The 21,536-nt window shown below is 34.9% G+C and overlaps 1 protein-coding gene, 1 long non-coding RNA gene and 1 pseudogene across 2 annotated transcripts; all 3 read left to right on the top strand.

Moving 5' to 3' along the window:
• Positions 1 to 793: 793 nt before the first annotated feature.
• Positions 794 to 5,599, top strand: LOC145070407 (uncharacterized). The gene is made up of 3 exons (XR_013689939.1): positions 794 to 1,042; positions 1,215 to 1,237; positions 5,494 to 5,599. It is a non-coding gene; the product is annotated as an uncharacterized LOC145070407 (long non-coding RNA).
• A 5,958-nt stretch (positions 5,600 to 11,557) lies between these two features.
• Positions 11,558 to 12,536, top strand: LOC145066260 (7-ethoxycoumarin O-deethylase pseudogene; annotated as a pseudogene).
• A 579-nt stretch (positions 12,537 to 13,115) lies between these two features.
• LOC145066259 (7-ethoxycoumarin O-deethylase-like) lies at positions 13,116 to 16,912 on the top strand. Its single transcript, XM_079013463.1, has 2 exons — positions 13,116 to 14,166; positions 16,233 to 16,912. The coding sequence occupies exons 1-2, from the start codon at positions 13,291 to 13,293 to the stop codon at positions 16,839 to 16,841; spliced, it is 1,485 nt and encodes a 494-aa protein (XP_078869589.1). The 5' UTR covers positions 13,116 to 13,290; the 3' UTR covers positions 16,842 to 16,912.
• Positions 16,913 to 21,536: the final 4,624 nt, after the last annotated feature.

A 21,536-nucleotide genomic window follows, 5' to 3' on the forward strand; every position in this document is an offset into this window, starting at 1 on the left:
GAAAAAGTTTGAAACTTGATTACTATTTGGTGGGGACATTGTCCCTTAGTTAAAACTAAAAGTTGTCAATTCTCCGCTTCCGCGGGACACAAACATATTTGTCCATTGTCAATAGAGGTTTAGTTTTGAAAACTTTTTGTTTCATCATGTTATTTCTTTAGGTTTATATGATTAACTTCAATTTATATCGTCGTATGAAAACATATTATATGTGACAAAAGTTATTTGAGAAACGTACATTGTATTGTTTGTGGGGACCAAAGTTGCCCACATATGAAAGTTACAAATTTTCTATTATGTAGAGATTATTTTTGTAGTTTTTTAAACATACAGGTCGTTTCTGTAAAAAAGTTACACAACGATATTTTCTATAAATTATGGAGACAATTTTTGTAATTTTTAAATACTATGTACCGATTTTGTAAAAAAAATATTAGACATTTTCTATAAAATATGAGGAAAATTTTTATAATTTATTTTCTATATAGGGATCAAATCTTTTAACATACAAAATCTTAGACATATGGATTGTTTTTGTAATTAAAAAAAAGTTTATAGGGACCTTTTTATAAATTAAAAAGTTATAATGACTAAATTTACCAAAATATGAAACTTTTATGACAAAACTGTAAAAATTGAAGACATTACTTCATAAGTCCATTGCTTTTTATTATATAGAGTAATGTTTTTAAATGTGAATAAAATGTTAATAGCATTTTTGGTCAAAAGCTGAATTTTAAAAGGTAAAATATCATAATGCATCATGCATCATGAACAACAAGTTTATGCATTGCATAAAAAATATTTCTTATACTATCAACGAGTGAAAAGGTTCGAAGATAAGAATTAAGTGTTGTTCAACTGTACTTGACAAATTCATACAATAATTTAAGGAGTTTTAGTTAGATTCAAACTTGAATCCTAATTATCTCGGCACCGTCTCCTTATATTCCTTCAATTTGACTGCCACTACCAATTGCAGCTTTCATCATGACGCCTTCACCGCCACCATAGAAGCATTATAATCTCAAAATCCCCACTGGTACTTCTCCCTTCACCATCCACCGCTTTCACCGTCACCGGAGCACCACATAACCATCTATATTCCTCTTTTGATTTATAGAAGTGAAACAAACTTATTTAATATTCGCACATAAGGTGTTCGATATAATTACTCACTGACTTAGTTGTTTTATTTTTTTGTTTCTAACTAGGATAATAATGGCTCTGGAAAGAGGTAAGTTTCTTCTTTCTTTACTGTAAATGCCAATCATGATAATCTCCTTCCAAAATGATCCTGATGACTATAACTTTTTGATTTGAAGCAAAGAATGGCAAATGACTTTAGTAAAATAGCAATAATGATAATCAAAGTAAACCCAATGTGAGTTTTATGTTTTTTTTGACTTTTTTCTTCGAAAGCATTACAACTACATAGAAAATGTTTTGAAAATATATGGACTCAAGTTGATAAATCTGGATGCATATGAACTTTTTTTTTTTGCTTAATCCTTTTTTCTTATGTTGGTCTGACTTTTGTTTTCCAAGAAACAGGATGATTACAATCATGACATCTATATGATATTATGCATCATTTGTGGTGAATGTGTTATTGTAATACTTTTCTATTTATTTTTCATTTTTTCCAACATCATTGTAAAACTAGGTAGATGGACGTGGTGTTTTATCTGATATAAAAGCAAAGAAATTGCTTCCGGATCCTATATCAAAATTGCTTTTAGAAAGCATTAAAGGTATTTCTTAACATTATGATTGTTAGGTCTTTTAAATAACTGACATTTGTTTCAAATAATTTGGTGTTGTTTTTTTTAATAAACAGATCATGTTGATGGTTTAGTTTATATAAATGGAGAAATTCATAATTTGTTTGAAAACAGAACATTTTATAATCTTTTATAATTTAAAGCAAATAAATTTCAAAGAGTTGTCAAGCAGCCTATTTGAATGTGTATAAATATGTTAAGCGTCCTTCTCTTCACTAGGAAGACTTTTGTTTATCCAAAAAACATTGCTTTTAAAATATATGTTATAAGTGAGTCATTTCTTTCTTTTTTTATCACTAATTTTTGGGGTTATGACTTTTATTAATAAGCTTATGATGGTGTTCACTACTGACAGATCAAAGAAATAATTAAATGATATGCATAATATCTTTTAGTTCCTATGTAACATCCTGTTTATTAAATAAATAAATAAATTAATTAATGTATAGTAGCCTGAAATCAATAATTATATAGGAAGATGTTGGTCTCGAGGAGCTAACTGTCACAATTTTAGAGATTGAGGGTTAAAATTGTAAAATCTGGATTCAGGTTGTAATTAATTATGAAGACAAGGGCTGTTGGGTACATTTCGGAGACGAAGGGTAAATTGTGGATTTGTTTTGAAAGAAAAGGGAGACGAAGGGACCATTCTTGACATTAGGGCATTAAGTTTCGTAGGGCTCGGGTATATAACCCACACAAACCCTAACCCTAACTAAACCATCTCCAACTGTCACCCTCCTTATACCTCCCACCCCTTCCGCCCTTCGCCACCATTGACCTCGTTTGTTCTCCAGCCACCAAGCGCCAGCGAGCCGTCCTTGTTATCGGCAACATTGAAGACCGATGATGAGTGGAGGGCAGCCTCCAGGCACTGTTGCTTCATCACTCACCATTAGTAACCACCGCTGTCAAACCTTGCCACCTTGCTACTGCCGCTGCTGTCATTTCCGACGAGAAGAGAAGCCAAGAATCGGAGTTTGATGATAAGGAGGTTACTGTGGCATTCATTCCATCGGAGAGGGCGACTCCTTCTCTTCCTTTCGTTGTTGTGGTTCCGATGACTCCAACCGTCGCTGTTAGCCACCGCTGTGGCCGATAGAATTGTTGTTGTCGTCGTCATGCACCATCAAGTGGTGGTTGTGTGTGGTTCTACTTGATTGGGAACCAAAAGAAACCACCGCCACCACCGTGGGGTGGTTGCTGCCATCGTGAAACAACCGCCGTCGCCCCCGTGCGCCACCAGGTGGGTGGCTGGGGTCGTTTTGTGAACATACAACGTGTGTGGGCATTTCTGTTGAGTGTGTGTTGTGTGTGATTTTCTTGGTCGCAAAGCGAGAACAACCACCACCACCGTGAGGCGGTGGCTGCCACCATATACCACCGCCGGCCACCACTAGGGTGACTGTGTGTGTGTGTTTGCATTAGTGTGTGTGTTATTTGGGTTTTTGCTTTGTAATATTGTAACTAATGCTAGAATAATAAAAGAAACTCATAACCACCACCTTGAGGTGATGGCCGCCGCCGTGAGCCGCTGTTGACCACCACTCCCCGAGGTGGTAGTGGGTGGTGCCCGACTGATGAAACCCTAATGGGCCTAATAAAACCCTAATAGGCCTAATAAAACCCTAGCTGATCTAAGGACTTAGTTTTGAATTGAGCTATGATTGGGTTTGGAAACCCTAATTAGGGTTTAGTAAACCCTAATATTGGATATATGGGTTTTGGACTGTCGGGACTCGCATTCTGGATGACCCGATTGGGATTATGTGTAACGCCCGTGTTTCTCGGCTAGGCACTAATGATGATGTAATAGTCTATGCCAACCTTTGTAACTTGTTTTGAAATAATAAAGATGTATTATTTGATTATTATGTGTTTTATGTTTAATTATTATAATTTAATGAGTTAAGGATAAAAATAAGCGTCGAAAATAAATGTTAGGTAAAACCGATATCTATGAAGAAAGTTATAGTGGTTGAAATAAGGATTCCGGAGATATAAAGAATACCGAAATCCGAGTTATAAAGAAGAAGTTATAACCTGTTGAAGTTTCGCGACAGAACTAGCATGACGTTGTGTGACGTAAAAAATGAATTTATGATAAAGTCCTTTTTAGCATTAATGATCTAAATGAAAGGCATAGTATTCGTTAAACCGAGAATTTTCATAAAAAGAATGTCCAAATCTGACTTCGTATGAGGAAGTTATGATTTTTCTAAGTTTCAGCTTAGTAGTAGACATCTAAAAACTCGAATTATAGATTGGGTGATTTTTAGCCGACACGACCTAAATGAGAATCAAAGGTCTCATCAATAGTAGTACAATAGTAAAAAGACAGATGAAAACGGACGTCGGATGAAGAAATTATGAATTTTTAACGGATTTTCCTGTCCCGGTCTGTTAAAAATAATAATTTTAAAAATAAATTCAAAATTAGCCAATGGAGTCTAAACAAAAATTGTAGAGTATAATATCACCTACACGTGCATATAAAGAACGTCGAAAACGGAGCTCGTATGTGAAAGTTGTGAATTTTTGAAGTTCGAGGCACAAAAACCGAGAATTTTCGCATACACAAGGTCAGGGTTCGGCCACGTCGCCTTGCATGCGAGCCCTCCCTGTGTCCGCCTACTGATTCGAATGAAGCGAGGTCTAGTCCGAAGTTGCCGCATGTCTCGGCCTCGCTACCTACCTTGCCTTACATCCGACGCGTGCCCCTCCCCCTCGCCACCTATCCGACGCGTGCTTTCTTCCCTTCCCCCTTTCGTCCGAAGCCTCGCCCTATATAATGGGAGGTGCGAACCCTCCCGGTTTTGTTTGGATATTTTACACTTTTTACAGCTTACACCTTCTTTCAAGCTATTTTACATCCCCGAAGCACCGGGATCATACCTAACACCCGAAGAACGTCCCGAAGTGCCTGAAGACCCCGAGAAATTTATCTTTTCGGTTTGAAGTTCAAACCTCTCAAGGCCCGATTCTCATTAAAGTTCCCAATTTCATCGGAAACGATCGTTTTAAGAAACGATGTGCTGCTCGATTATCGTTAAATCATGTGAGTGTGTAGCCACTTTCATCTTACACATAGATATGAAGTATTTTCTACAAAATACGTGCTGTGTATATTTATTGTTTATTTATTTGAGATGGGTGTTGAATGAATGTTTTATACAGGTTTTAAAATGATTTAAACTGTATATGTATTCTTATCTACAAATATGTTGGGTATAATATGAGTAGATGAAATAGTTGGTGTGTGTGTGTGTGTTAAAAATGATGAGAGGCCTCGATGTCGTTGTTAGTTGTTGTAGTCATCTAGCAAAGTATAGATGATGACCACAAACCTTTCTAGACAGTCCAGTGGAACGCTTGTAGGCTCGCAACCTGTAGGTGTTGGTGAACTATATGTTCGATGGTGTACTCCATCCCCCTCATGGTTGCCTTATGGACATATATGGTTGAGGACCCCCCTTAGCAGTAAAGTCTATCCCGATGATGATCCTTAGGCTAGGTCCCTTATGATAGGTGTTTAGGGACGTAAAGTGAGGATAACGGGAACGGGTAATCAGGGTTATTGTTGGTTGATGAAATTAATAAATTTATTGTTGGTTGATGAAATTAAAATTTTTATTATTATTTGTGGGTTGAAAACCCTATATGCTCACCAGGCTCCCAAGCCTGACCCACTCAACTTTCTGTATTACAGGTAATGGACCCCGAGCATAGTTGGAGGATGACAAGGGATTTTTGGATTATAGACCAGTAGGTGTAAATAATTGTTGTAAGGCTTATAATATGCTGTTTATGCTTTTGGTCTGTATCGGAACATGACATCCCGAGGTTTTGTTATGTAATGAAAATACATTTCTTTAAAAAAATACTTTGATAATTTTTTATCATATTTTGTTTTGGGGACAAATTCCACAACATCTTTTGGAAGACTACTCCAATTTTGTTTTAAAGGCATAAACTAAATCGGTCTTTTCTGGCCGAGAAAAATGTTGATGTCACAGTTCGTATCAGAGCATTAGTTTAAACGAACTAGGAATTTGTAGGATTTCTAGACTTAAACTTAGAATGCTAAGTGATGATTGTGAGATGAGTGTCTACCATATTTTAGACAGGAGCATTAATATATTTTAGGAAAGATGCCTAAAATGCTTTTATGTGCTAAATGTCATATGTTTTCCATATATGCCATTATTTGTTCGGATCCATGGTCTGTTGCCGACCGCATCTGGAAACCTTATATGTTCAGGATTCTAAGCGTACGACTACTATATTAGAACTAGCATGTAATGTTCGGAGTGATGAAGATCTAAATTATCCTTATTTGGTGTATAGATTATAATGACAAGAACTCAAAGTGGAGCTGGAAATGCAAACAGAAATCAGCAACCTCAACCCCAAGTGGTGGAGCACGTGCCAATAGCAGAAGCTGCACCAGAACCAATCACAATGGCTAGAGTGCAAGCCATGATTCAAGACATGATGGTTAAACAAAGGGAGGAAATGAGACAATTGTTGCTGAACAACAAGAGTGAACCTTCAATACCTGTTAAACAACCTGAATTAAATGATGATCAATCAGAGGAAGGAAATTACAGTAGATTTGTTGGTCAAACTAAACCACTTGTGGTTAGGAGGAATAACCACGGGGATGGAGTGGAGAGAAATGGATGCAAGTATAAAGACTTTATGACTTGCAAGCCATCAACTTTCACTGGAAAAGAAGATCCCGTCGGAGTAATGGATTGGATCTCAGAAATGGAATTGGCCTTCATGACATGTGGTTGTCAAGGGAAGTTACAAACCATATTTGCAGTGCGTCAGTTCAGAGGTGGCGCTGTTCGCTGGTGGAACACTCTGGGGAAGATCCTAAGCCCTAATGAGCCACTGCAACTGACTTGGGCAGAGTTTTTGGTGCATTTCAAGCACAAGTACTGCTCGGCCCAAAATCTGCTTGAGCTGGAAAACCAATTTCTAACAATAAAGAAGGGAAGCATGACCATCGATGAATACACCAATAACTTCACAGACAAAATGGAGTTTGCTTTGCGTATTGTCCCAGACGAGCTGACGAAAATCGACAGGTACGCAAAGGGACTTCCACGGGAGTATGTGGTTCCAGTGCGTCAGGCACTTACTTTGGAGGCACTATCTGGGCTGCCAAGTCTGTTGAAAATATGATTAAAGGGAGAACTACTAGCAAGGTTGAAGTTGGCGAAAAGAGAAAGTTTGAAGGAACTTCAGGTTCCAACAAGAAGAACAACTTCTAGAAGTCCGGTTCGAGGAAATTCGGAGGAGGAGCGGAAGCGAAATGATGTGACAAGTGTAAGAAGAGATATGTTAGGAAATGTAGAGAGGAAATCACTTGTTACAAATGTGGAAAGCTTGGGCATTATGCAAATGAATGCATCTTTAATAAGAAAGTCTGTTATGGGTGCAATGAAGAGGGGCACATTTTGAGGGACTGCTCGAAGAAGAAAGAGGCAACAAAGTCTAATCTTCAACCAAAACGAAAAGTCAGAACTTTCCAAATGACATTAGAAGCCGCAAAGGATGCAACAGATGTCGCTTCAGGTAGAAGTTGCTAGTGGCAAATTCATACATGTTAGTGATTGTATTAATAACATTGTCATCGACCTAAATGGAAACGAATTCCTTGAGAAGCTGTTATCCATTAAGTTAAATGGTTTCGACATTGTTCAAGGAATGGATTGGCTTAGCGCCAGTGATGCCGAAATACTGTGCAAGAAAAAGATAGTAAGGGTAAACCCGCCTGGAAAAGAGTCGTTTATGGTATACGGAGATAAGCATAGAGTAAATTCTGGAATCATTTCCCTAATGAAAGCCATAAAATGTTTATCTAAAGCGCACCTCATACTTGGCATTCGTGATCGATGCTAAGAAGGAGAAAAAAGGATATGCAAAGTATACCAGTGGTGTGTGACTATTCGAAAGTTTTTCCTAAAAATCTTCCTGGATTGTCTCCTGATAGACAATTGGATTTTAGAATAGACTTATTACTAGGAGTAACACCGATAGCAAAAGCCCCATATCGATTAGCACCGACAGAGATGAAGGAGCTTATGACGCAACTTCAGGAGTTGTTGGACAATGATTTCATTAGACCTAGTTCATCACCCTGGGGAGCTCTGGTGTTATTCGTGAAGAAGAAATATGGAAGCATGAGAATGTGCATAGATTACAGAGAGCTGAACAAGGCAACAATGAAGAACAATTATCCGTTACCAACGATTGATGACCTGTTCGATCAGTTGCAAGGTTCGAGCTATTTCTTGAAGATCGATCTTAGGTCAGGATATCATCAGCTACAGGTAAGAGAGTAGGATATTGAGAAGATTGCATTCAGAACAAGATATGGACACTACGAGTTTTCAGTTATATCATGTGGACTAGAGGTGGTTTTTTTTTTCTATAAAAATGAGTTTTATGGTATAATCCGGTGTATGTATATCCAATGTATAAGTGTACATCCAATCCCTTAGCCGTTGAACGCTTTAAATTTCGACGCTTATGATTGGTTCATTGGTTCCTTGTTAATAATTGTTCTCTATTTCAATTCATCATATATATATATATATATATATATATATATATATATATATATATATATATATATATATATATATATAGAGAGAGAGAGAGAGAGAGAGATAAGTTCAATTGAAAAAATAAAAAAGGTTGAAAATGGATGAATCATTCTTAACCAATCATTTATTTTTGTTGTAAAACCTTCTATCGTACAGGCAGAAAGGGGAAAGGAACACACGTGTGTTTTGAAACATAACATTTTTCTTTAAACTATGTTAAGCATTACCTCAACAAATAAATAAAAACTATTTTTCTTAATTTTTAAAGAACTATTTTTGTCGAAAAACCATTTTAAATATATCAAAATTTATAATTTTTTATTCTCTATAAATAGACATCTATAGTGACATAGTTTTAAGATAAAATAAAAATAAATATAGTTTTTACTCTCGTTATTTATAAATAAATAAAAATATATCAACTTTTTTTTTGTTATAGTATATTCGTTATTCAATTATGAATGAAAATATGTTTGATTTTTTTTACAGTTTAAGTATCATTCATATATGAATATAATATGTAAAAAACTTTTTACAGAAAGTCATCTCTGGTCAATATTATATTCATATATGAATAAAACGTATATTAGCTCTACTTACAATTTGTATTCATATATGAATAACACGTTTATCAGAATTTTGTTACAATTAATTTGTTATTCATATATGAATAAATAGTTGAATTTTCAAAACATTTCGTCTTTTATTATCATACTCTTATTCATATAAGAATAAAAAATGAACTGTATCAAAAATCCGATATATGTTTTATTCATATACGAATATAGTATTTGACGAGAGTTAATAAATATTTTATTCATATATGAATATAACTCTGACAAAAGATGATGTAAAAAAATATTTTAGGTAAGAAAACTTTATTACGTATTATATTCATATATATTTGATACTTAAATTGTAAAAAAAATAAACATACATTTTATTCATAAGTGAATAACGAATATCCTGTAACATAAATCTGATGCATTTTATTTACTTATGAATAACGAGAACTGAAACTATAAAAAAATGTAAAATTTTTATTTTATCTTAAAACTATATCAATATTGACGTCTAGTTATAGAGAATAAAAAATTACGAATTTTGATATATTTAAAATAATTTTTCGATAAAAATAGTTTCTTAAAAATTAAAATAACAAAAAAAACTATGTTTTTGTATATATTAAGGTAATGATTAGTATAATTACAAAAAACATGTTTGGTTTGATAAATGTGTGGCCAAGTGTTTTGCGGCGAAATAAATATATGACTGAGATTCATTCTCTTATTTTCAGACCTCTTATTACTGCGCGACGCAACACACGCGCATCACTTTTCATCTCTCGGGTGTTTGTTTTTTAGAAGTCTTCGGAGTAAAAAATATATGTGCGTGCTCTGTTTGGTGCAACACTTGTACTGACTCTTCTAACATCTTCATCTTTTTTTTCTTGCTAAAATTTTGATTATATGTTGTTTAAATTTTATTTCACCTTTTTTTTTCTTTTTCTTTTTTTGTTTATTTTAGTTGATTTTTTTTCATTTTTTTTATATTGAATAATGATAATTTTTTGATGAAATATCATTATTTTTTACTAATATGTATGTATGTATATATATATATATATATATATATATATATATATATATATATATATATATATATTGTTGAAATATCATTATTTTTTATTGAAATATCATTAATTTTTGCCGAAATGTTATACATTATTAAATTTTCCGTATTAAAAAACGATTTTCAATTTATAAAATTAGTTTATTTTAATCTTTTAATATCTGCAGCAGTATGCAGATGTTAAAAAAACAAACACGCTTCTTATTACAGTTTGCAGCCGTTTGATCCACCTCTTCTACTGCAGAGGGTTGCAGAGGTAGTTTGTAGACTTCATGAATTTTTGCTTCAGAAAATCAAACAACACCTTATGTGCTGTTTGGTTCGCAGAATGTTGCTGAAGGAATTTGAATTGGAATTGGAAAAGAAATCTGTCAGGAATTTGAATTTAATTCCATATGCTGTTTGGATGATAGGAAATGGGATTGGAATTAATTCCAAAATCTGTTTGGTTGACAGGAAATGAAATTGGAATTCATGTAAAATGACATAATTACCCTCTTTGCCTATTTTGCTTAATTTTACCTTGTTTTCTAACTTATATGTAAAAATACATTACGAAATTTACAAAAATAGTAAGATTTCGGCGGTAGTGGTAGTGGGCAGTGGCAGTGGTGGCGACGACAGTGGTGGGTGGCGTTGATGGTGGCTGGGACGGTGGTGGTGATGGTGGCGGTGTCATTGATTGTGGTGGCGGAGTGGTGGTGATGGTGGCATTGTCGGCTGGTGGCGACAACGACGGCGATGATAGTGCCAGTGGTGGCAGTGGCGGCTAGTGACGGTGGTGGTAGCGGCGATGGTGGCAGTGTTGGTAGTGGTGGTGGTGGTAGTGTTATTCATGGTGGTGGTGGTGGCGGCGACGGTGGTGGTGGGTGATGGAATTGGTAGTGGTGGTGGGTAATGGTCGTGGTGGTGGTGGCGGCAATGGTGGCGGTGGGTGGCGGCGACGGTGATGGTGGGTGGTGGTGGCGGCGGTAGTGGTGGGTGGTGGTCGGTGGCAGCGGTGGCAACATCGGCGGTGGTAATGGTTATAGCGGCGGTGGTGGTGGTGGTAGCGGCGGTGGTGGTGGTGGTCAGTGATAGTGGTGGTGGATTTTCTGATAAGTACAATGGGTATTTTTGTAATCTGCCACTTTCCTTGATGAGATGGAATGTTTTCTATCCAACTTTGGAATGAATTCACTTTCCTCCATATGGTGGAAAATTTATTTCGTTTAGGAATCCTTTTCCCTCCTCTAAATCCAACAAAACGCATGAATTCGAGGGAATTGAAATCATTTTCCCTCGAATTCCATTTCATTCCTGCCAACCAAACGCTTCCTTAGTATAACAATATATCCTTCTAACAATTTTTTTTTACTAAAATAAAATAAAATAAAATAAAATCGAAAATAATATTAAAAGTATCCATTTAATGCTAAAATAAATATGGATATTAAAGTCAAAGATTTGGTCTATGATTTTGGGTGAATGCAATGGTATAAAATAGATGTTATGTGAGTTAATGAGTGCGTAGGCGTGAAATCTAACATCAATGGACTTTGGGATTATTGTCCTTGGTCTGTTCTTCTCCTACAAACTTATCAGAGTCACTTTGATAGTTCTTGGGATCGGAAAACTCAAGTACCTACCTCCAGGCCCAGCCCTGCTGCCAATCATCGGAAACCTCCACTTGCTCGGCGACCACCCACACCAATCCCTAGCCAATCTAGCCAAGATCTATGGCCCAGTTATGTTCCTTAAACTTGGTCACACCACCACACTAGTCATCTCCTCCGCCGCTGCTGCCAAAGAAGTCCTACAAAAGCAAGACATTGCTTTCTCCTCCCGCCATATCCTCGATGCCTTCAACGCCCACAACCACTCCCATTACTCTGCCGTCTGGCTCCCCGTTTCCACGCAGTGCCAGACTCTACGCAAGATCCTTAACACCACCATGTTCACCAACAACTCCCTTGATATCAACCAACATTTACGGAGAAAGAAAGTTCAAGACCTCGTGGCATACTGCAGAAAAGCCAGCATGTGCAAAGATCCGATAGACATAGGTCGAGCTGCTTTCAGAACCACCCTGAATCTCTTATCCAACGTTATTTTCTCCACTGATTTAACAGACCCGTATGAGGATTCCGGTAAGAGTTAAAGGAGCTAGTTGGAAACATCATGTTCGAGGCCGGAAAGCCAAATTTGGTTGACTTTTTCCCGGTTTTAAAGAAGATAGATCCACAAGGGATCAGCAGGAGGAGAATGACACGTCCAAGCATGATGATGTATCGGACGTATGTCTGAAAATCAATAAAGAGAATCCCGATGAGATCAATCAAGCACACATCAAAAGTTTATTTTTGGTACGTATATTATTTAATTTTCTTGTATTTCAAATATAGGGTCAAATGCAAAAGTGGTACTATATATGTAGTTTGATTGTAGTTAAGGCATGTCTCTAACCATAATCTGATTATCTTTCTCTTGGGTTTTTGCCTCGATCTAGATTTAGGTCGAATACATATGACTCCTATCTCCTGCCAAATAAACTATATTTTGTACTAATATATGGAAAAAAATAACATTTTTGTTTTTTATTTATTAATAAAATTAAAAATAAATGTCAATATTATCTAATATTTATAATATAAAGGTGTGATTGCGGAATACATGTCTATTGATTTTCTTATAACAAGAAGTGAAAGCAAAAATTGCAATTTTAGATTAATTTATTATATCATAAAATAAATGATAAAGAAAAATCTATGTATTGTAGTGAAAATTAAAACTTCTTTATGTTTTTTTTTTTGTTACGTGACACATTTCGGTGTATTTTTTTTTTCTGTTACATGAAAAATGATTTAATCTTTCTTGAAATTTTTGGTTTGTCATTATTTTTCAATTAGTTTGATTTTATTTCAAGAACATCGCACTATCAATCATCGTTAATAAAATTTAGTACGTACACACTATTTTGTAGACTTCTGGCAGCAACAATATGCAAATACAAGTGTGGAAGTATTATTAAATCATTTGCAAAATAAACTTCAAGCTACAATTAATTCAGTAAGTTTTTTATTACTTTAATATATATCGGTATGAAAGTCAAAGATTTGGTCTATGATCTGTGATGAATGCAATGATATAAAATACGTATTATCTGAATGTGAGGATCTAATAAAAAAATTAAAATAACCTTTATTCAACAATATATCCGTCATCATATCATAAACTCCCCTGCATATCCCGTGAAAGTGCAAAATCTAACAGTAATGGAGTTTATGATTATTGCATTTGGTGTGTTCTTATCTTGCGCACTTATCAGAATCATTTCCACAGTTTTTGGGATCGGTAAGCCCAAGAACCTACCTCCAGGCCCAGCCCCGCTGCCGATCATCGGAAACCTCCACTTGCTCGGCGACCACCCACACCAATCCCTAGCCAATCTAGCCAAGATCTATGGCCCAGTTATGTTCCTTAAACTTGGTCGCACCACCGCACTAGTCATCTCCTCCGCCGCTGCCGCCAAAGAAGTCCTCCAAAAGCAAGACCTTGCTTTCTCCTCCCGCCATATACCCGACGCTCTCAACGCCCACAACCACTCCCATTACTCCACCGTCTGGCTCCCCGTTTCCACACAGTGGCGGACTCTACGCAAGATCCTTAACACCAACATTTTCACCGACAACTCCCTTGATACTAACCAACATTTACGGAGAAAGAAAGTTCAAGAACTAGTGGCGTACTGTAGAAAAGCCGGCGCGTGCAAAGATCCGGTGGACATCGGTCGAGCTGCTTTCAGAACTACCCTGAATCTCTTATCCAACACTATTTTCTCCATAGATTTAACAGACCCGTATGAGGATTCCGGTAAAGAGTTCAAGGAGCTGGTTGGAAACATCATGGTCGAGGCCGGAAAGCCAAATCTTGTTGACTTTTTCCCGTTGTTAAAGAAGATCGATCCACAAGGGATCAAGAGGAGAATGACACATTATTTTGGGAAGATTTTTGAGATTTTTGAGGAATTGATTGAAGAGAGGTTAGTGATGAATGGATCCAAGCATGAAGACGTATTGGATGTGTGTCTCAAACTCAGTCAAGAGAATCCAGATGAGATCAATCGAGCACATATCAAGAGCTTGTTTTTGGTACGTCTTGTATTTCAAATATAGGTTTAAATGCATAAGTGGTATATATGAAGTTAATTAACGCATGTCTATAAGACTATAACCATAATCTGATTAAAGTATCAAATATCTTTTTCTAGGGTTTTTGCCCGGATCTTGATTTTGGTCGAATACATATGACTCCTGTCTCCTGCCAATTAAACTATATTTTGTACTAATATATGAGAATATTAAACATTTTGGTTTTTTTATTTAATAATTGAGTTAAAAATAAATCTCGATATTATCTAATATTTATAACATGAAGTTGTGATTGTCGAATACATGTGTATTGATTTTCTTCTACCAAGAAGTGAAAGTGAAAATTACAATTTTAGATAAGGCTTTTTTTTTATTATTATAAATATATTATATTATACAATAAATGATAATAATATCTATGTATTATAGGAGTACAGCTTCGGTTTATGTTTTTTTTGTTTACATGACACATTTTGAAATAAGTATTTGTTTTTATAGTTGATAATTAAAAATGAATTTTAAATAAAAGTTATGATAAGATTATTATGTATATAATTAAAAATAAAAAATAAAAAGAATATACAAGCGTTAAATATTTTATGTTATTATTGGACATGAACATGTTAATTTGTTAAAATATAATAAAACTTTGAATGATAGTTAAATATAAATAAGGGAAGAAAATATAATACGCTGATTTAATATCATTAATTTTATAAAATAAAAGAAAAAAATTACTAAAATCTCAATTATTGATCTTTTAACATTTTGTAAGTTTGTTTTGTTATTTATTTTGTGTCCGGTCTTTTTCCTTTAAGCCATGGTTTTAATAATATCCGCCGATTTCAAAAAAAAAAATAGCTATTAAGTTGATTATGCTTCTCGATTAAAAACCACTCACTCAGAATGCTCTTAAATCAACCCTTAATTATAAAAGACCACATATTTTCAATGATATATTAACTACTAATTTTATTTTATTATAAACATCGTCAACGTGGTTAGTGATGATGGATTTAAAACTAAGTATTCTAATTTTCTAATTTTCTAATTTCTAATAGGAGTCAACACAAGTTGGATCACAATGTCAAACCTTTATGCCGACCGTCTAATTAAAAAAAAAAAACCGAAAATAATAACAAAATATAGTTTATTTTATTATACTAAATTCAGTGGTTACATCGGTTTTTTATTTTTTATAATAAAGATATTATTTATGTATTTATTACTGATGTCGATTTAGATTTTTTTAGACATTTGGTATTCTAATAGTGGTACAATAAGTGTGTATAAGGACCACTATAAAAATTGTTGTTTTCTAAATAAAGTTCTGACAATTAAATTATAAAGACCGGTTTCTCTATATTTCACCATACGAATCACATAGAATACACAAAAGATTATCGACTTCAATATTTTCCTGGCCCAAGTTATCTTTTATCGGGAGTTTATTAAGAAACAAAACCAAGCTAACACTTTAAAGTTTAATCTTAATAGGAACTAAAGTATTCCATTTCGTTGCCGATTGATCAATAATCAAAAGTAACTTAAGAATCACAATTTGGTAAAAACTCAACCAAATTGAATTTAGTTCGAATTCATAAAAAAAATACAAAACTACCATAAAATTAGTAAACCTCATTAAACATCAAATATATAACCCAAAGACCTCGGTACTACAAGTTTATATGGGATTCTGTTTAATCCTAAGATATCAACATAGTCAAATTCTGAAATTCATCGATTTCATCAAAGTCAACTTTTCACCAAAGCAACTATTATGTTTTCGTATTGCCGTAAATAAATAAACTTTCATTTTTAATTGTCATTATTTTTCAATTAGTTTGATTTTATTTAAAAAAACGTGGCACCATCAACCTTCATTAAAAAATTTAGTACATACACACTATTTTGTAGACTTCAGTACGTGGCAACAACCGATATACACCTACAAGAGTACAAGTCTCGAAGTATTATTAAGTTATTTGCAAAGCAAATTTCAAGCTACAACTAATTCGGTATTTTTATTATTATTTTAATATCATGTTATATAATATATGTTGTAGGACCTGTTTGCCGCCGGCACCGATACGACTTCAAACAGTTTAGAATGGGCAATGACAGAAGTACTACGCAACCCACATATCATGACGAAAGCAAAACATGAGCTCGAAGAAGTTATTGGTAAAGGAAAAATCGTAGAAGAATCTGACATCTTAAAGCTACCTTACTTATGGTGCATCGTGAAAGAAACACTAAGGATTCATCCACCTGTCCCTTTGTTGATCCCTCGAAAAATTCATAGTGAAGTCAAACTGAATGGCTTCATTGTGCCCAAGGGGACACAAGTGCTTGTCAATGTATGGGCCATAGGACGAGACTCAACCACGTGGGATGACTCATTAATGTTCAAACCAGAAAGATTCTTGACCTCAAGTCTTGATGTTCAGGGTCGGGATTTTGAGCTAATCCCGTTTGGTGCTGGACGAAGAATATGTCCTGGTTTGCCACTTGCTATCCGCATGCTTCCTGTGATGTTAGGAACACTAATCAATAATTTTGATTGGAACATTGATGGTGGACTTAGAGATAAAAACATTGACATGAGCGAGAAGTTTGGAATCACTTTGCAAAAGGCCAACCCTCTTTGTGTTGTTCCAATTCCAATAGATTAGCATCTACCCATTTGTATGGTATTTTTATGTGTTTTTTTGGGCTAAATAACAGTATGGTTTTATTTTCTTTATTATAACATTATTATTTCATATTAGTCATTATTATAAGATTGTACACTCAGTTTACATAGGTTAATTTGTTAATATAAAATTCACACAGGATATATTTTACATGTTGTTCACCAAAAATATGTTACATCGTTTAAACGATTAGTCCTATTAAAGTTAAATCAACACTTGCAAACAAGTAAGGAAATGGTATTCATTATATGGCAACTATTGTTTCTGAATTTACCTAAGGTTGTTCGGGTAATTGAGTCCTTTGTTTAAATAATTTCCAAATATCAACTTTTAAAAACTTATCTGTAAGATCAATACGTACCCTCGTGTTTATGTTCACACAGATCCAAAACCTAGTTATATAGTAATATATTTTGCAGGGATGTGGCAGATTAGTGAGTTACATTTATAAATAATTATTGGCAATGGTATTGGAGGAGGCATTCCGCACAAAAGAACTTTTAGGTTCACCATCATCCAAATAATAAAACCCACATTTATTTTGGAAATGTTATACTCAGATTGATCCTTATTACAATTATCTTTATCGACATCTGATATACCTTCATAATTTTCTAACAGGTCCCATGTGGACATAAGTTTGAAATCTCTATCAACATCAACAATTTTTTTATAATCATCTGCTAATTTATCACCGTCATATTCAGGCTGTCATATACAGGCTTGTAAGCATGCTTACCTTTTTCATCTATTAATATACTATTTTCCACCTATTATTTTTGTTTCTTACTCTATTCGAGGTCATCATAACAAGGAATAAATTACATACTTGATTTCTTCCAACGTCACACCAATTTTCCTTAGCCAATCGACTTCTAGTCGAAATAGGAGATTGATAAGAACTCGCTTGGTTAATACTATTGTGGACAATAGAATTGATACTAAACAACGTCTCCATATGTAAGGTCATAAAACCTGTATTTTAACATGGAAAATTTAAGATCAACATGATCAACAACAGGATTTTAGTGTTAAAAGATGTATACAATTATCACAAGGAATTACAAAAAAGGATCTACATCTAAATCTATATAAAATAATTCAACTCCTAACTCTTTATGAACTACATCTCTTAAGCATATCCTACAAACGATATAGAACTATAGAAGTGAAGGGACTATATATTAGGATGCATATAAGTCTCATACAAAGTCATAAGAAAATTTCCCACATGTCATAATATGTTGGGATGCATAGTTCTTCATGGAGGATAACAAGAGAAGACTTAGAAGACCCAATTAGACATATGGGTTTTTAGCGCGCGCGCGCGCGCGAGAGAGAGAGAGAGAGAGAGAGAGAGAGAGAGAGAGAGAGAGAGAGAGAGAGAGTTGTACATGCACCTTTTATAAATAACAATTGTCATATTCATTGTAGAGTGTGCTTGATAGATGTAATCAATGAGAGTTGTGTTTAGAGTTATTTATTTAGAACTAGATATAGATCACACTTTTTGTAACTACTTAATATGATCGATAATGTTTTTTAGCACCCAAATCATCGTGTCGATTGTGTTCTTATTATTCATCATGTCAAATCAAGCTTTTGTGTCCTAACAAGTGGAATCAAAATCAATCCATGAAGATTCAAGCGATCAGTTCATGGAATGGTTCATGATTTGACATCTTTCTACACAATTCAAACAATTTTTGGTATCAATCTCAAAATCCATTGGAATCATTTTCCAATTGTCAATTTACTTTTCATCGATATTTCTGTTAGATCAGATATGAAAAATTCAATGTCAAAGCCCAAAGTTCAGCCCATAATCAATCCAATACCTCTTATTTAGCCAAACATCAATTATTTATTTCATAAATAAATCACTTCTGATTTGGCCCAAAGTTTCAGTTTGTTACTACTCATAACCCGTTTATTTGAGCCCAAGAATTAGTCTTGATTGATTAATCTGATCTCTCGTTCGTGTATCACGTTCATTTGTAGTATCACAACACATGCTTCATAGTAATCAAAGTATAAACAACCATTGCATTTAAAAGTAAAAGTATTTACATGTGTTCAATCACTATATATTGACACCAAAATAGTTATAGCAAAATACAGAAGATATGACTCAAAATGGCTCTATCTTCTCAAAAAGCTCGGGGAGTACCTGTTTTGTAACGTCCCAAAAATACATGCCAAAAATTTCATTTTTAAATAAGTTATTATAAAATCATAAGTAATAAAACATCCATAGGAATTATTTGTAACTTGCTTGGTAGTTTAATTCTTGATCTTGATGTGTTTTAATGGAATCCATAATTTGTCCTCAGGTTATGGACTACCAAAAGTCACACTTTTAAAGTCCATTATTAAACACATAGGTTACATAAAATGAAAAGTCTCTCATTTTATTAATCCATTAACTCATAAGTTATGAAGGATGAAAAGTTTCAAACGTTACAAAACTTGCCCTCAAGTTTTGGAACATGTAAAGTCTCTTTAAAAACTTTAGTTCCAACCCCTAGAATTTTAAAGGTTAAAATTCAACCCTTATACTTTATAATATTATAAGTTAATAATATATATGTATAAGATCAAGTCGTTTTACCATTAGTATGCCTCATTCACGAAGCCGGTCTATAAGGGGGGTATAAGGTTGTTGCCGATAAAATGGCAGCTTAATGGGTGTCCACTCTCACTCACCGCTTCCTTGACTGGTGGATGGTCGTTAGCCGAATGGGTAGGACAATGACCTTAATCCTCATTAAAAGTATAATGATTGTAAAGTAACTAAATGTTTTTTTTTTTTTTTTTTTTTTTAATAAATTCCCAATCTTAGTTGCTTTAGGAAAATGTGAATAAGGTGCTAGCCCATGAAATTACACTTTGCACTTTGTTTAAGTCGTTAGTGGAGTGTGTGTGGATAACCGACACATTAACTTGGACTTAATAAGGTAGGAAAAGGGTGACTTAAGGTTTATCATAGGTCGGTGGAGTGCATATGGTTAACCGGCACATCGATTGAGTGATAAACATTAAGGGTACCAAGTAATTTGCATGGTTACTTCACACCTTGTTTTGTGATCCTCGGCATCCCAGTCAAAGGGCTCACACGAGATTGAAACATGTCATTGAAAATTTCAATGAATCTCAAAGAATCTAGGAGTTTCAAAACCAATTAAAACCTAATAATTTATTTCGTTTTTCATGGTGGAAATTGGTGAATCGTCATTCACCTACCTTCAAATATTTTATAGCTTGGATTACGACATCCCTCTTCTAAGTTATAGAATATTGTGTTGGGTCCTAGCCTTAATATTACATTTGGGTGTTTTATTAAGGACTATCTTCATATCTAATCGAAACTTGTCTTTCTTTTTGAGATGTCTTCAAACAATGTTGCTTCTGGCTCAAACCCTACCGGCTCCTTTTCTCTCATGAACCGTTGTGGGAGAGTCATCTTCGATGGTTCCAACTTTATGGATTGGATCCGAAACATCAGGATGATCACAATGAATCTGTCCTTGACAAGGAGATAAAGGAACTTGATGAGTCGTCTGCTACTCCTAAAGAGATTGTTGAATTCTGGACTCATGAGAGAGATGCCACGAAAGTGGCATGCATCATGTTGGCCAGGATTACAGCCGAGCTCCAGAAGTCATATGAGGACTATTACCCTTTTGAGATGCACCGGGACTTGATGGACCGCTACCATCAAAGTGCTCGCCAAGAGAGGTATGACATCATCTGCTCCATGATAACAACCCGAATGAAGGATGGTGAACCCATCATGGGCCACTTATAGAAAATGAAAAGGTATGTGGACCGCTTGTTGAAGCTAAATGTGAACTTCCCCGAGGAGTTGGCAATTGACATCATTTTGCACTCCTTACCTTCTTGTTTTGATCAATTCCGAATGACATACCACATGAACAAGGAGGAAGTTACACTCAGCAAACTTCAAGGACTCTTGAAGAGCGCCGAAAATGGTCTTAAGGGTAAATCGGTTGTTACCACTCCTACTCCTACCGCAGCCCCGTGTTGGCAATCGGGCAAGGCAAAGGGAAGAAGAGGAATAGCCCTTCGAAGGGTACCATGGGAAAGTCCCTTGATGGCTCCTCTTCAAGAGGAACCAAGAAAGGTTTCGTCACTCCTTTAGCCAACCCTAAAGAGGCTGAATGCTTCTATTGCCACGAAAAGTTGCACTGGAAGTGAAACTGCCCAAAGTATCTGCAATATGTGAAGGATGGGAAAGTGAAACCCAACCATGCAGGTATTTAAACTATATTGTCTAATAACTCGCCCCATTCTAATTCTTGGGTCCTTGATACCGGTTGTGGTGTTCATATTTGTTATGATTTGTAAGGACTAAGAAGAAGTGAGGATGTGGAGCATGGGAAGATAAGCTTAATCGTGGGGAATAGGAAAGCATCACCTGTCACCAAGATTGGAGTTTATACTTTGTTGCTAAATAGTGGGTTAACATTATATTTGAATAAATGTTGTTACTCGTCTGAAATGGTGAGGAATATTATTTCTTTTCATGCTTTGTACAAACAAGGGTTTACCTTTTCTTTTCTTAATGAATATGGTAGTATTAATGCTTTCTTTAATAATGTTCTTTATTTTAAAGCATTACCTTGTGATGTTGTGTATGAAGCTGTGTTGGTT

The sequence above is a fragment of the Lactuca serriola genome, chromosome 8 (assembly GCF_051521515.1).
Source record: "Lactuca serriola cultivar US96UC23 chromosome 8, Lser_US96UC23_V15, whole genome shotgun sequence".
NCBI lineage: Eukaryota > Viridiplantae > Streptophyta > Magnoliopsida > Asterales > Asteraceae > Lactuca > Lactuca serriola.